This window comes from Suillus plorans (assembly GCF_016647745.1).
Source record: "Suillus plorans strain S12 chromosome Unknown HD556scaffold_16, whole genome shotgun sequence".
In the NCBI taxonomy this organism is placed as follows: Eukaryota; Fungi; Basidiomycota; class Agaricomycetes; order Boletales; family Suillaceae; genus Suillus; species Suillus plorans.
Genome location: NW_024537400.1, coordinates 546,440 through 561,882, shown reverse-complemented (window position 1 = coordinate 561,882; position 15,443 = coordinate 546,440). Strand labels below are relative to the sequence as shown.

The 15,443-nt window shown below is 47.7% G+C and overlaps 4 protein-coding genes across 4 annotated transcripts; 2 read left to right on the top strand and 2 right to left on the bottom strand.

Moving 5' to 3' along the window:
• Positions 1 to 936: 936 nt before the first annotated feature.
• On the bottom strand, positions 937 to 1,370 carry HD556DRAFT_1441027 (uncharacterized protein; the record flags this gene model as incomplete). Its single annotated transcript, XM_041306213.1, has 2 exons — positions 937 to 1,103; positions 1,163 to 1,370. 2 exons carry the CDS (start codon positions 1,368 to 1,370, stop codon positions 937 to 939), a joined length of 375 nt encoding a protein of 124 aa, XP_041162576.1.
• A 1,030-nt stretch (positions 1,371 to 2,400) lies between these two features.
• On the bottom strand, positions 2,401 to 5,808 carry HD556DRAFT_1441026 (uncharacterized protein; the record flags this gene model as incomplete). Its single annotated transcript, XM_041306212.1, has 11 exons — positions 2,401 to 2,701; positions 2,752 to 2,819; positions 2,867 to 3,270; positions 3,328 to 3,678; positions 3,733 to 3,869; positions 3,918 to 4,099; positions 4,152 to 4,312; positions 4,363 to 4,938; positions 4,999 to 5,175; positions 5,233 to 5,418; positions 5,469 to 5,808. 11 exons carry the CDS (start codon positions 5,806 to 5,808, stop codon positions 2,401 to 2,403), a joined length of 2,883 nt encoding a protein of 960 aa, XP_041162575.1.
• A 1,154-nt stretch (positions 5,809 to 6,962) lies between these two features.
• HD556DRAFT_1306602 (uncharacterized protein) lies at positions 6,963 to 10,505 on the top strand (the record flags this gene model as incomplete). Its single annotated transcript, XM_041299936.1, has 11 exons — positions 6,963 to 7,027; positions 7,208 to 7,309; positions 7,463 to 7,566; positions 7,701 to 7,714; positions 7,907 to 7,926; positions 7,986 to 8,020; positions 8,079 to 8,114; positions 8,168 to 8,206; positions 8,425 to 8,475; positions 8,527 to 9,507; positions 9,559 to 10,505. 11 exons carry the CDS (start codon positions 6,963 to 6,965, stop codon positions 10,503 to 10,505), a joined length of 2,394 nt encoding a protein of 797 aa, XP_041162574.1.
• A 1,620-nt stretch (positions 10,506 to 12,125) lies between these two features.
• On the top strand, positions 12,126 to 15,285 carry HD556DRAFT_1431134 (uncharacterized protein; the record flags this gene model as incomplete). The annotated part of the gene is made up of 8 exons (XM_041304979.1): positions 12,126 to 12,312; positions 12,362 to 12,588; positions 12,637 to 12,788; positions 12,903 to 13,614; positions 13,747 to 13,960; positions 14,018 to 14,389; positions 14,448 to 14,846; positions 14,894 to 15,285. 8 exons carry the CDS (start codon positions 12,126 to 12,128, stop codon positions 15,283 to 15,285), a joined length of 2,655 nt encoding a protein of 884 aa, XP_041162573.1.
• Positions 15,286 to 15,443: the final 158 nt, after the last annotated feature.

Genomic DNA, 15,443 nt, shown 5'->3' with positions numbered 1-15,443 from the left:
TCATCGTTCAGAAGAGAATATATGAAATCATCCATTTATCAAGGATTTATATCTAGTATGTAGTTGTCCTATGGTTGAATATCATTGTATAGATGAAAAAATAAACTTGATGTCCCATTGTTTTTCAAAATTGGATATATTCTATTCTAAATATTTTGCCTATGGGAAGTCATCCATTACTATCTGGGCTGTCCCGCTGACCCTAATTACACGGTTTGGGCCCTGCCGCCTACCTCTCTACTACTATCTGGGCTCACCCGCCGACCCTGATTACACTGGTTGGGCTCTCCCATCCACGTATCTACTACTATCTGGGCCTTCCTGCCGACCCTAATTACACTGGTTGGGCTCTCCCATCCACGTATCTACTACTATCTGGGCCTTCCTGCCGACCCTAATTACACTGGTTGGGCTCTCCTGTCCACCTGTCTACTACTATCTGGGCTTACCCGCCGACCCTGATTACACTGGTTGGGCTCTCCCGTCCACCTGTCTACTACTAGCTGGGCTTACCCGCCGACCCTGATTACACTGGATGGGCTCTCCCGTCCACCTGTCTACTACTATCTGGGCTCACCCGCCGACCCTGATTACACTGGTTGGGCTCTCCCATCCACCTATCTACTACTATCTGGGCCTTCCCGCCAACCCTAATTACACTGGTTGGGCTCTCCCGTCAACCTGTCTACTACTATCTGGGCTCACCCACTGACCCTGATTACACTGGATGGGCTCTCCCATCTACCTCTATACTACTATCTGGGCTTTCCCGCTCACCCTACTTATGCTCTTACATGCTGGTTTTGCGCCCAGTCAGTCATACTGACAGTCCATGTCATTAAATAACATTGCAGTTTGACTCCCCACCCACTTTGACTACAACTTGCACTGCTCAAATTCTTTCAGCAGCTCAACAAAGCTACATCATCAACAGTTCTACCCACACCAACTGAATGCAGATATGAACAGGTGGTGTCCCAAAGATCCCCGAGCGGTGGGGAAGCATGCTTTCAATCGCTGGAGGAGGACGAGAGCAGCGAAGGTAACAGATGAGTGCAACTTTGTGCGGTGGGAGGCATATGCGATGAAATGCAGGAGCTTGACTTGAGAGTTAGAAGACAATGGGGGTTATTCGGGACAAGCAAATAGATGGGTGATGAACCTGGCGCACAACCGCGAAGGCTGCTCATGACCATAGAATGGGTCAGAGTGTCTTGTGGAGGGTTGGGTTGATTGGGGTTTGGATGGCACCTATGTTTCCCGAAGTTGAACATGTGGAATGACGAGCGGGTAAAAGAGGTGACCAGTGGAAGAGGGGGTTGAAATCTAGAAGCAGGCAGCTCGATGTTGATGGTGTCGCGGTCTGCCATCATGATAGCATGAAACGAGGACTTAGAAGAATTTTCAAAAATACTCACCTTCGCCCAAGCTACCTTAAAAAGAGGTCAAAAGCAAGGATTTACGGATCTGGTTAGTGGTGGGATAACAAGTGTTTGAAGAGACTAAACAGTGGTCGGGAAAGATGTGTTCGCGAAGTCTGAAAAGATGCTATTTACATTTGTTACTTCACCAAAATTACCTAAAATCACCGACATGTCTGCTTTGCGTACGGTTAGCGGCTAAGTACATTTTGAGTCCGTTTAGACCTGGTTTCTCCCTCCGTTTAGCGTGCGTCTAAAAACTTGTTTCCGCAGTGATTGCTAGTGTGGTAGACTGATTAGTTGCAAGCCCCTTGCAACACACTTGCAAGTTCTTTCTGTTGGACTTAGTGAAGCATGACGAGTGTGACTCGGAACTAGCCGAGTGGCTGAAACCTTAAAACATCGAGACTGATTAGGACGGTGCGCAAAGACTTAGCAACATTTTGATGATATGACCCGCAGTCAGTAGTCATACAATCCGGTGTGTCAGAAATATTAGGATTTGTAGTGTAATGGTTTGCGTGCGTGCGTGCGTGCAAGCGCACCGTGTCGATCTGAGTGTGAGTTCGAACCCACTGCCATGCATTTTAAATTTTCGTGTAATTTCTTTTCTTCAGTCTGCCTCTGACAACAAATCAGATATAGTGCGAAAACCATGATATTAATATTTCACAGGTTTCAGGGCCTCGGTCAGTAGTGTACACATATGATTGCAATATACAAATTCAAACAAAAGGTAGACAGACATGACCTGTATTGTTCCGACACACGAGAGTACTATAATACGAAGAAATGTCAAAGCTTCATCCGCGCAAGAGATAACTGAAGGGATGAGGTACACGAAGTACAGCAGTGAGAGGTACACGAAGTACAACAGCTAGAGAGGTACGCGAAGTACAAAAACTTGAGGCGCTACTATGAACAGGCAAGCAAAAGTCATGTTGAATGAGTAGAGAGCACAATTCTTGTCCGAACAACGTTAGTAGCGAAACCGCGAAGGTCCGTCTTCATAATGAGAGTCACCAGCTCCCCTTACTTGGAACCTCTGATTGTAGTCATTAGCATGATTGTGCCGGCGTGAGTGAGCAGGACGTCGATGATATGAATCATCCTCGCTATGTCCGACAGGAGATGTCTCACGTTGTCTGTGGGTGGGCCGATAGTGCCTTGTGCGAGAGGGTCCATCTCGCTCAGGGTAGACAGGAGGTGAACGTGAATATTCACGGCGGCGGTTTGGAGCAACAAAGTTTCTGTCCTCGCGACGAGGGTAGGGCTCAATTCTAAGCCATTAAGTTAGTATATGTTGGAAGTCATGAAAGGTAAGACATACTCCATGTCTGCGTCATTACGAGAATTAGTGGGACGTTCCTCCATGTGGCGCACGAATGTAGGGTCGACCTGAAGAGGATCAACATTGGATGAAGACGGAATAGCATAGCATTTACCCGTAAAGCTTTCTTCGCCTTAAACGGCAGGCTAGTCTGTTGTCTTCCACCGCCGACGGGTTCATCTCTGCTCGTAGGCAGAACAGGGCGAGGTTCACGATCAAACAAATCTGGCGCTTGAGGAAGATAATTTTCCTCGCGGCGATGTACTGCTGAGAAATTCGTAGGGGGACGTTGGTTTGATGGCAAGGTTGGGGGGCTCGGAGTGACAGGGGATTCATGATCACTTGGCAGCGTTTCGTGAGTATCCGGATGTGCTTCATGAGCTGCTAATAAATCTTCAGGGACAGACACCTTAAATTTTGCAGAGTCGACCAGCTTGCGTAGAACAACATCCAAGGCACTGGTCACCAAGGGAATGTCAAACATCTCCGGCACCTTGTCATCGAGCTGCTTGATACATTCTTGCACAACTGAAATGAGAAAACAAACGATACAATGATAACGTGGAGATGACATACCATCTGGCCAAGCTGCGAACTCGATCTCGGGTACATCGACGTCTAATTCACTTATGACGTCTTCCACGGTGCGGCCCTGACCTCGGTGCTTGCCCTTTGACTTCTTTTTCTCTATCTCGAACAAGCTCTCAGCTTCAGTGCGGAGTTCCGCCTCGTAATAGGAATGCGCTTTGCGCTTGATGAAAGGAACGACGAGTAGCTTGAGGTGCTGTGAACTTAGGTTGTGAGGATTGAATTCGGGACCAATAGGGAGGACGTCGTCAGGCCAGTTATTAATCATGAACTTGTACTGGAAAGCATAGTCAAGAAGCTTCCGCCACTGGACTGCTTTGGGTCGATACCCAAACTTCGCTATTTGAGCCGACTTCAGTGAATCGTTGTATGTGGACAAACTTGAGTACTCACAAGTGTGCTCGAGTACCATAATTGGCCATATCCTCCTGTAATGGTCGCGGGGAGCCTCGTTTGGCTTTGAGAGTAGAATCTTATAAGCCCCTAGTCTCCCCATAAACTGCGGCACGGATATATTGTAGCCTTGCGCTCTGTGAATATATCAGAAGGTAGGAAAAACCCAGAAGGATCAGACGTACTTCGTTGCGGTCACGACCCAATCTAAAATTGAGCGAGCATCCAGTTGATGCTCATTGATCAACTTGACTATGAGGTCGGAGCCCGCGACAAAGCCAGACGCCTGTCGAGCAGCCTCGTCTTGTGTTGTATCAAATATACAGCCGATGGCCTCAACTCCTTCAAGGCGAGAATAAGCAGACATCTATATTGAGTCATTAGTCGTAGCTTAGAATGCGCTAAGGAAGTAGATGTACCTTTCTTGCAATATCCTCCCTCATTGACAAGATGGTCTTGGCGCGTGATTGATTGGTACTGTCGCCAGTAACGTTAAAGTTGCGAATTATGTCCCACTGTTCGTTCTCCTTGCCCATCGCATGATAGTGTTTGCGTTGACGTTCTTTCCAGTCGATGATAGCTGAGACTCTGGAGTTAGCATCATCTATACCACAGAAATGGGGGACTGACATTCTTTGTCCTTGCGAGGGTAATTATCCATGAACCAGCGTTGGTGGGCATTCCAATCAGATTCTGATCGTGAATGCTTGATGGACAGACCAGCCTCAATGAGAATAGCGCGCGCGGACTTGCCATACTTGGCGCCAATCACCCGAGCTTCTTCTGCTGTTTTCTCTCCAAGTGCCTGAGCCTCACTGATGCCCTCTTGACATAGCCGGCCACGTTTTAAATGGCCTGAGAGTTCTTCTTCATTCTCACTGGGGTCAATGTCCGGCGTAGGGCCAAAGACTATACTGGCTGGAGTGGGGTTGCTGCCATGTGGAATAGATGCATTAACATGCTTCGTGCGAACGGTTGTCGAGCGAGTAGTTGCTGAAGACTTCTTCCTGCGCTTAGTAGGCGGGGAAGACGGGCTGTGGTGGTCGAGGTCGAGGTCTTCGCCTGCATCTGACTCATGGGAGGAACCTTGATCGGATGTTGCGGGGCCTTCACGGTAGCTGGTATCCGATGAAGAGGTTTGAGGACCATGGTCGAAACTTAAATTGTAGTTGCCCGTCTTGGCCCTTCGGGGCCGAAGTCTCCTGGCTGCGCACAACAGATGACCATCAGCCCTCCCCACTAAGAGAAAAATAATATAGTACATACCTAGCGGAGTCTCGAGGTCCTCGTTATTTTCGCCATCCTCAGGCTCTTCATCGGCATCCTCAGGCTCTTCATCAGCGTCCTCAGGCTCTTCATCAGCATCCTCAAACTCCTCACCGGCACCCTCAGGCTCTTCGTCGACATCCTTGGCGTCGTTGTCGCTATCGCCTTCTATGCTGTCTTCATGATGACAACCGTCAGCATTCCCAACCGTATATTAAATGAGATATAGAATACCTGGTGAAGTCTTTTCATGTATGGAGCCATCATTATCCTCATCCTCGTCTTCGTTAGCCTCGCTGTCTTCACGGTCTTCGTTACTGTTATCGTCATGAGCATCATTGTCGCTACTGCGGTTCATATCATCATCTTCATCCATGCGAGAGTCCGTAACCAGCACGTCATCGTCGATGACAGATGGATCTATGAAAGGGGTTAGTATAGTGATTGTAGCGAATGCCATAAATCATTACCTGGGGAATGGTCGCTTTGCAACTGAATTCCAGAAGAGACGGAGCCCGCTGAAGAATTTATGTTTTGTTTGCGAGGGCGAGCAAGGATTTTAGCATAGTCTTCAAAGCTCATGCTCGAGGAACGTCGGGGGAGAGGACGAGGTTTTGGCCGGTTACGGTCATCCGGAACAGGAGAGAACTCCTGGACAGCATTTCTTTTGCGCTTATTTTTTTGTTCGGCGGGGGGGTTGATAGCAATACCACTGCGTGTGCGCATGACATAGCTGCCAGACACTGTGGATCCATGAGTGCCAGTATTGGTTGCACCACGATGGGCTGCATTTCTGGTGGATGGTGCCATTGGAACGTAGACGGGCTTGATACTGAGAAAATGGGTGCTTTTTACACGAATGTTAGAAGCAGGCAGCTTGTGAAACACGAAGTCTTGACAGGACGATAGAAGAGTATAGGAGACTAATGATTATGGGTCAAAAGAAGAAAAATTCTTGTAAAAAACACGAACGTTGCAGATTTTAACTGATAGTAAGGCGCCCAATACACATCAAGAAAAAATATTACAAAGCTATAATCCCGCCCAATCAACACCGAAACGAACAGAGTTGCATTGAAAGAACATCATCAGAATAATGTAATATTCACCACAAAGAATCATATACTAACTTATTGGGGATGGTTCACATTAACAAAGCTTCAAAAATTACGCAAATGAGGGCCCAGATGGGTGATGGGGCGAATACGAGCTCCTCCGGTGAGTGGATGTGATGACATTGAAACTTCCATCTCTGTAAGCCAGCAGGTAAACCACAGGCATACTGTAGATTAAATAAAGTTGCACTGTACCAAATATTCTGATTGGGTGAGAGGGCGCAAATGCTAGCACCTCTTTCCTAATACAGTAATGGCTGCTCGCTGCGAACAACAGCAAGTGCACGATCCTACTCAAGCATGAGAATAAAGATATCGGCTAGAAATAAAGAACGTACATACATAGCACCAGGCTAACTCCAAACTAGCTTGGTTGTGATCTGTAAAGTGGTAAAAAGTGTCACTGCAACAACTCGAATAGAAAGCTAGGAAAATTACTTCGATTGCTTGGACCTCGTTCTCGAGACCACTGATATCAGTGTAACTTCGAGTGAGATCCTCGTCCAAGTTCACGACGCTGACCAGTGGACAAAACTCTTGATCGAATTGTAAGAATCAAGGCTACTTTTGCATACCCCAGCCTTTCGTTATCTGTTGTAAGTAGAATGAATCGATTACATTAATGTAAGATGGGGGGAGGACATACTGATCAGTAGTTAGAATACGAAGTTTTGAGGCGTTCAGACGATCAAAAAGAATAAAATTGCTGGACATGCGCAAAGTTCGCAGAGGATGAATAGACATTGGCGCATTTTTGAGGCATCCGACTCGTAGTCAGACAGCCAGACATTGCTGGATGACGCGAAGTCACCCAGGCAAAGCTTGTCTGCCTCGAAGGCAGACCACGCGATGAGGCCAGTCGTTGTCGTTGAGGTGGAGGCAAGGGTAACGATGTCGATGAGGTGGAGACTAGGGTAAATGATGAGGAGGTCGATAAAAAGCCCTGCATACAATCAATTAGAATAGAATTAATGGACACATACCTTTGTGGAGGATGGATCGATATGGGCGAAGTGTTGAGGCAGTACCGTAGGACCGTAATCTGACTCGTAGTCAGACGGCCAGATAGCACTGGATGACGCAAAGTCACCCAGGCAAATTGTCTGCCTCGAAGGCAGACCATACAATGAGGCCAGAAGATATGAGGTGGAGAGATGGGGGCAAACGATGAGGCCAGATGATGAGGTGGAAATGGGGTAAACGATGAGGCCAGACGGCATTGAGTGGAGATGGGCATTATGGGCACAAAGTTGATGAATTACTAAAATTGTCGAAATCGGAAGGGCCTTCCCAGGCTTTCGCCTGGGCTTTCCCACACTGATTCAAGGTGTGGACTTCACACTTTGAAGTTTGAACAACGCCAAAGTCCATTTCCTCCCTCATTCTCGACACTCTGCATCGCGGCGGTCAACATTCCCCAACCTCTATAGTCTACCTTCGTGGTGGGCGTACTGTGAGCAGCAACTTCATGTTGCTTGCTCCTGTCGATTGCTTAGACTTCGGTCAGCAGTCTTGTCTTCCACCAGGCAGTATCTTGCGATCACCACCACCACTGTCTTCGACCGCCACAGTTGTTCTTCCCCCCAGTAATTTCTTATAATGTAAGTATTGTCTTGCCACCACCACCACAATTGTCTTCAAGCGCCGGCATTGTTTTTCCACAGCCAGAACTGCGTTCCACAACTAGGAATTGTCTTAAACCGCCTGATCTGTCTTCAGCCGCTAGAACAACCTTCTGTCCGACTTGACTGATTCATCTTCACGCTGTTGCTGATATACTGATCTTGTTCAAGACTGCTGCAGACCTCCATAGGTAAGTACATTCGTTATATTTGGTCACGCTATCATGGCTGACATTGGGTCTTTAACCAGACTCTTCTCGCTCAAGACTCCTGTCGCCCTTTACAGTAAGTTTCTTTACTACTTTGATTCATGCTATCATTACTGACATCTCGCCATCATCAGATTTCTCTCCAATCTTTCAAGACTCTCTTACTATCGGTAAGTACATTCGTTATTTGGTCACGCTATCATGACTGACATTGGGTCTTTAGCCAGACTCTTCTCGCTCAAGACTCCTGTCGCCGTTTACAGTAAGTTTTTTTTACTACATTAATTCATGCTATCATTACTGACATCACGCCCTCATTAGATTTCTCTTCAGTCTTTCTTCAAGACTCTCTTACTATCTGCCTTCGTGGTAGCGTTTAAATCAGCAGTGACTTCGAGTCGTTGTTTGATTTAAATTTCCTTCCTCAGTGACTGCGAGTCGCTGTGTGTTTCCCCATCCTTGATATCATGATCCCCGGAGCTACCATCATGTTGATTCCTGTCTTCAAGCCGTTCATGCGTGATGGCGACCGTGCGTTTTAGATTCTTCATACATCTACTGCTCTTGACTGACGACGTTCAGGTTACCTGACTGCCACTGATGCTTTCTGTGTGGCTACATATGCCCACCGAGTGATCACGACTCCTAACATGAAATTCATTCCTCAACCCTTCGACAACGAATCCGATATCATTCAAGCGCGCGCAGACGGTAGATATTGGGCCCTGGATCCCTTCCAGTGGCCACAGATGTATGATGACTTGTACGCTCGAAGTTTTGCAATCCCTCGCCGGGAAGCCTATGCGGACGACGCAAGCATGACGTACGCATGGTTCAAACCAACTTTCTCAAGTGACTTCATTCCCCTTTCCCCCGGCAATCTTTTTGGTCAGCTCAAGACTGACGTTGTCGGCCATCTCAAGCGATTGTACGAGAAGGCCAACACGCGGGTTAGCAATTACAAGGTTGCTAGGATGCACAAGGAGGATCATGTTGTTGGGTGGGTGCATGCGATGCGCGCTGTCTACGAGCGCTTCCAGCAAGCCATGGCCTGGCGTGACATTGTCATAATCATTGCTGAATATCAGTGCCGGTTTCTCGATATCTGGGTGGTTCTAGACTACTACGAAATTATCGAGCCCCGCATGCGATTCGTCGACACTACGCATAAGGTTGACCCTAAATGGATGGGTTGTTTCACTGAAGATGTCGCTATCGCCACGAAGGTGCACGCTGCTGGAGTTCCTGTCTGGCTTATCCGCGATGCCAGACTTGTCAACTCCAACATGAACATCATCAAAGTCGTTTCCTTCACACCACCCGATGACCTCGTCATCGGCATGTACCACGATCCCATCAAACTCTTTGCTCAACCATTCGACATCATCACCAGAGGTCCCAATAATCGCCGGCATCACGAGGCCGCTCGTCAGCCATATTCCAACTTTGAGAAGTTGCCGGTTCCAAAACCCCAAGTGGAACAGCTGGTAACGAGGGAGTCATTGGTAGGAAAGGCTTGTGTAGACAAAGGGAAGGCCAAAATGAATGCCAAGCCTGCGCCGTGTAAGTTCAGTATTCTTATTCCATGGTTGTTGTGTCTAATTAATTCGTCAGACAATGCAACCGCTCCCCGTCAAAATGAAGTTGTTTCTGGCCGTGACAAGTGGTCTGATATAGATCACCCTTTCATGCCGCCAATGAATTCTTTCTTCAAGATAGCGTTGGAGGAAGCGAAGAAAGAATTCCTCCGTATCAAGCATCCCAGATACAAAATGGACGATGGTTACTCGCTTCCCGATCCAGGGTTATTCATTAACGTTCTTTCCCCGCAATCCTTGGTGAAGTACCTTGCCAACTGGCCGACATGCCGCCCAAGTTGGATAGAACGTGTCTATGATGAAAGGCCTCGACCCCTTCCTCGCGCCCAGAGCTGGCGCGATTTCTTGATATCTCAGCACGCTCAGGAGCCTTCGAACATGCAGACCTCCGGCAAGACCAGCAAGTCGAAAGCAGCGACTGCTTTACTTTTCCAAAAGGAAGTTCCGGTACTGCGGGCCTTGTGGGCAGCACCCACAAATGTTCACTGGCATGGAAAGGACATAGCCATTTCCACGCTCGACAATCCCCCCGCAGATCTCGCACGCCAAATCGTGTATGAAATCTGTGAGCAAAGTTTCCGATATGAACTTCTCGACCTGGATGAACATCTTGGGCGCGAAGCATGTAAGGACAAGGAGGCGAGGAAGGAAAGGATGGAGCTTCTTCGTAGCATTTTCCCGTCGAAGTCGTTGAAAGTTTGGAACAGGGATTTGCCACAAGAGAACAACGGACTCAATGCGCCATCTTTCGCCGCCGCTTTACCATATTTCGAAAGTTTCCGCAAGGTGTTGTCAACATGGGAGCACTTTCCCGAGTCCCTCAAACAACCTTTTGATGCTACCGGACGTGAGCACAACATATGGATGGGGATGAAGGAATGCTGTCTGTTCTACGTTCAGTCTTATTTCGACAATACTGGCCGTCCACCTATCGTTCCTCACTTACTGTATTCGGTCGCCTAGATGTTGATGCTGTGTGCTCGTTTCCCATTGCAATGATTGTGCTCTTATGGATTTAATGTACATATACCCCCAATAGTCAATAATTTGTATACCATCATGTGTCACTAATGCTGTTTCATCCCTACCGGACTTTGTCATGGTCAAACAGGTTATCTTAGACATCAACATTTATTTTCCCCATACCGCTAACATTTCAGTTTCACAGAACAGAGTGTACACGAACAGGTAGAGTTCCTTCCTTCACGTTTGCTAGCCCTCATTTGCTCCAAAGGTTCATCGACGTATTCGCCCACTTTTTCATTTTTGTATTCAACGTAAGTTTGGGACTTTGGGTTCCTCTGAGCGTTCAGTAGTTGACTTTGTGTCGACGCTGACCTTAGTGCAGGCTTTGTGCTTGCCTTCGACTATCTCGTAGTCGACTTCGTGTTGACACCAACCTTAATGCGGGCTTCGTGCTTGCCTTCGACTATCTCGTAGTCGACTTCGTGTTGACACTAACCTTGACGCGGGCTTCGTGCTTGGCTTTCAATATCTCGCTATGGTCTCATCCAACCCTATCGCTGGGCCGTCCACTCCAACCTCTCACAATACGCAGCACAAACTCGTCACTTCTTCAATGGCGAAGAGGAGGCAGCAACCACAGCAAAGCAGCAACTTTCATCTTCCTATAGCCCCCCCACTACTCGTACTTCCCGGAAGAAAACACCTTACACAACAATCACTCAACAATCCAGGAAGGTCACAGCAGCAACAGCCTTTCTGCGATGCCGATTCTGCTAACCAGCATGATAGCCCATCCTGTCATATCCCGCGTTCCGGACCCGGACCTATCACACTCATCATTTCCGGATTTCCGGATCCGGCCGACTTCTATGTATCGTCCGGATCCGACCTGCGTCTAACTTCCGCGCCTTATCCCTTTGGTATTTCCCTTATCAGTTAGTACACTTTATTTTCCGTTCCTCATTCATCTCCGTCTTCATTTTACTAAGTTCCGATAGACTAGTGATAGTCGTACCATATGTTTTCTTCATAGCTTTACATAGCTTCGCACTGCACTTACTATTCTCCGTTATGTCCTCAGTAGTATATAAACCCCTGTACAATCTCTGTAGTTTCCTCAGTTCGAATATCATATTAGACTCTGCTCATTCTCTCCTCCATCCGACTTGAGTTTCTCTCTCGTCGACCTCCGCTCGTCTTAGGATCGACTCCTATAGACTTGACACCTCCGCCTCTACCTCTGGTAGTCCTCCGCTGTTTCCTTTCTAGTTCGGACTTCGTCCGGATTAGTCTTATCTCTTGTTTCCGAACGTCCGCCGGAATTCCCGCGCATCGGACATCGGACTCCGGACATCGCCCGACACCCTCCGGACATCGTCCGGTAACCTTCGGACATCGTTCAACAACCCTTGGAAGTTAGGGGCACGTACTCGGGTAAGGGGCGCAGCGCACGAGCTGAAGCCAAGCCCTTCGGATCCGACCTTTGAGCACGTTCTTAACACATCCGCTGGGAATATTTTAGACCGTGAAGAACGCTCGTCTTTCTACAACTCACTACACTACATCTCCGATGCTGATTCAATCCTACCTTCCCGCTCGAATGGCCGCCAAAAGAAGATGAATCAGTGGCGATGCTGGACAACCGAAGTCATTCCTTCCTTGATCGCTCCATACCTTGCATACTTGCGCAAATCGACCTCTCTTCGCGATCGAATTGAATTGCAGCCAGACGAAGTTGCTGCCTTTCAGTGCAAATCCTCTTGTCGACGGAGGGTTCTCGAGATCACTTGCATACTCTTCAATTGTATGTCTCTCTTATTACCCGAGTTATTGGTTGGCTGATAATATCGTAGATATCGAGATATTACGAATTGATTGCTGCGCTTGCGCGCCTGCTCCCCTTCAGCTCCTGTCTCGCGGTTACTTTGCCTGCGCTCCCATCGCTCCATCCCTCGCTGTCGACCTTCAGTTGCTGGAACTTGTCAAGACGTTGTTCGTACATATCACTCCCAACACAACTGCTTGGTGCGAAACACTCGAGGTCTTTCTGGCTGGCCGCGGGTATCACCTTACCACCAAGGTGAGTCGAGCGCCTATACTGAGTTCTGAAGGATCAATATCTTTATAGGATAATCTTCGTCGTCGGTTTGGTAACGCTTATCATTGGTACTCTGTACTCTGCATGAGTGCTGAAGATCAGTTGTCCAATCTCATTGGAACTCATCGCCCACTTTCACCGCCGTCGACTGAGGGACTAACACGTCCAAGTGACTATCTAAGGTCTCATTGTCCGATTTGTTTTGGCTTGGATGATTGGCGAAAAAGTAGAACCCTTAATCTCAAGAAAGTTGTTTTGAATATTAGGAACTAAAATAATTCTTAATTATACAATAGACCTGATGTCCATACTTGTATTGATGCGTGTTTCACTCAAAAACGCTCAGCGGACCAACGCGGGGGAGGGCCAGATCCCTCAAACCCAATCAGATCAGTTTTCCTGTCGGATGATGAGGTGACATCGATGGAGGTCCATGTGCGGAGTTGTCGCGGCAGACCCCTTGATCGGGGTCGCAAGAGAAAGCGACCTGCAGCCACAGAAGAGGAGGGGGATGACTATGAGGATGGCATGCGAGTCCCGACCTCTGTGCTAGATGGTTGCGGTGAATCTTTTCTTGCCGCTGATGAGAAACGCGAAAAGGCTAGCACCCAATTTTTTGCAGATACAGGGGTGATGGCCATGTTATGTCGGCACGATCGTGTATTATGGCTCGCCAACATGACGTCAGCGGGAGAAAAGCAGCACTACGCTCTTGCTTTGATCAAGAAGCTTTTCGACAATCTCCCTACCGATATGACCGTTGGCCTCTTGTATGACATTGGCTGTCAGCTTCATCGAAGTTGTCTCAAGTACCGACTCCTCGATGATGCGGTTCTTCGCCGTATAACTTTCGCGATATCAGTCTTCCACGCTTACGGCCACCAATGGGCATGTCAAATTATATACCATCCTCGCAAGTGTGAAGGCTTTGGCCTTTCGGATGGAGAAGGTTGCGAGCGTTTATGGAGTGCGCTCAAACACCTTATTGCTCCGCTACGCGTTTCTGGGGTGAGTGTTCTCTGTTTCGAGAATGGTTGCATACGGGCTATAGCCGCTCATGACCATATTGACCATGGTCGTATTATTCATTCACCCCTGACTATAAACTACATGTTTGCTACTTACTGACCGCCTTTTCAGTTTCATCAGCGACTTTTTGTCCTCGACACTCAAGTCCGGCATCTAGATAACAAGAACCTTAGTTTATATGGCAACTGGTTGAGCCGGAGGTGGAATAACTGCATCAAGAAGAAGAGTACTGCAGCACAGGCGCTACATGAGCTTTCAGTCGATGAGACCTGTGTACGACAGGAATGGAAATCGCAAGTTAAATATCAGACGAAACCCCTGCCTCGTAAGTGCTACTGTTCGTGATGTACGATTACAATATTGATGCACGTTATCTCGACAGGAAGATCGAAGACAAATAATGACGAGGAAATTTCCAAAATTCTCTCCCTTGAGAAATCTCTCGTTGAGATTGATGGAGCGTTGCGACGCATGGAAACGCAACTTTGTATGGGAAACGTCGATAATCTCACTGAACACAACCTTCGTCTCATTGAGGAGCGCGCTCACCGATCAAGAGTCGCAGACACTTTGAGCCGCTGGAAGACACGACTTGGCATCAGTCAGCGCACCCGTCTAGAACAACTACGTCGCAATGTATACCTACAAGTCCGTTTAGACGCTCAAGCTCTTAAAACGCGTATCCGCGAACAACTTCGACAGCGCAAGTTCGAAATTGAGAAGCTTGAACGCTCTTACAGGCAAACTGTGAACGGTACTTATATTCTAAGTTGTACATATGGACCTCAACTGACTGCACTTTTTTGTCACAGAGCGCAAGCTTAATTCTCATGTGGATGCCGCAATCCAGCGACGCAATTCTACCATACGAAAGCTCGTGTCCTCATACAATAACCTATGTACAGATCTTAGCGCTCTTATCAGACAGCGCCGCAGTCCTCCGAATGCTATACCACCTAACCCCATCTCTCCTATCGGTATTTTTGATCTTGATATTGATGCTGACATTTGGGAGGACGTTGGACTCAACGATGTCGTGCTGGACCCCCCTGATTGGTTAGCTGATGAGGTCACACGTGCCGCGATCAAACTGTTGCTTGAGATTGACCGATGCAATGAAGAAGAGTCTCGTGTCAAGGTTGAGCGCTGTGCTCTGCAAGAGTGGGCGATTCTTGAGTGGGATGGTCTACAGAGGGCCCGTGCACATGCAAGTAAGTTTTTTTCGCACCTCACTAATATTCCATGCTGACTTTCGAAGACGATGATGAAGTAATCCTCTATCACATGAATTGCCGTGCTCGACAGTTCATTGTCCTTGTACTGGGGTGGCAGACGAAGGTTCGTCCCATTCCATGTGCGTGGCCTATGCCTGACTGTTGGGGGCCGTCACAAACCGAACTTGCTAATGGGACACCTGTGGTGTACCCTGATGTCCATGATGATGAAGATGTCGAAGATGATGTATGGGACGATGGAGATGACTGGGAATCTGACATTGGCTGTGGTGATGAGGAGCTTATGGACGTCTTAGAAGATATTGCATTAGCAGACCAGTATAGAGGGCAAGAGGTACATGACATCGAGGATGACTATGTAATTCATGAATCATTAATAGATAGCCCAACAAAACATGTTAGATTTAATTCGTAGTACTCTAGTTGTGCTGAACAATCTAAATCTTACAAGTAAAACATAACTGGGACTTGATATGAGAGAGGCCGAGAATGTATACATCACGTGATTTGAACATTGTCGAGAATTTCCAAAGGAGCCTTGCAAGGGACCCCTCTTGAGGTTAATTGAGGGGT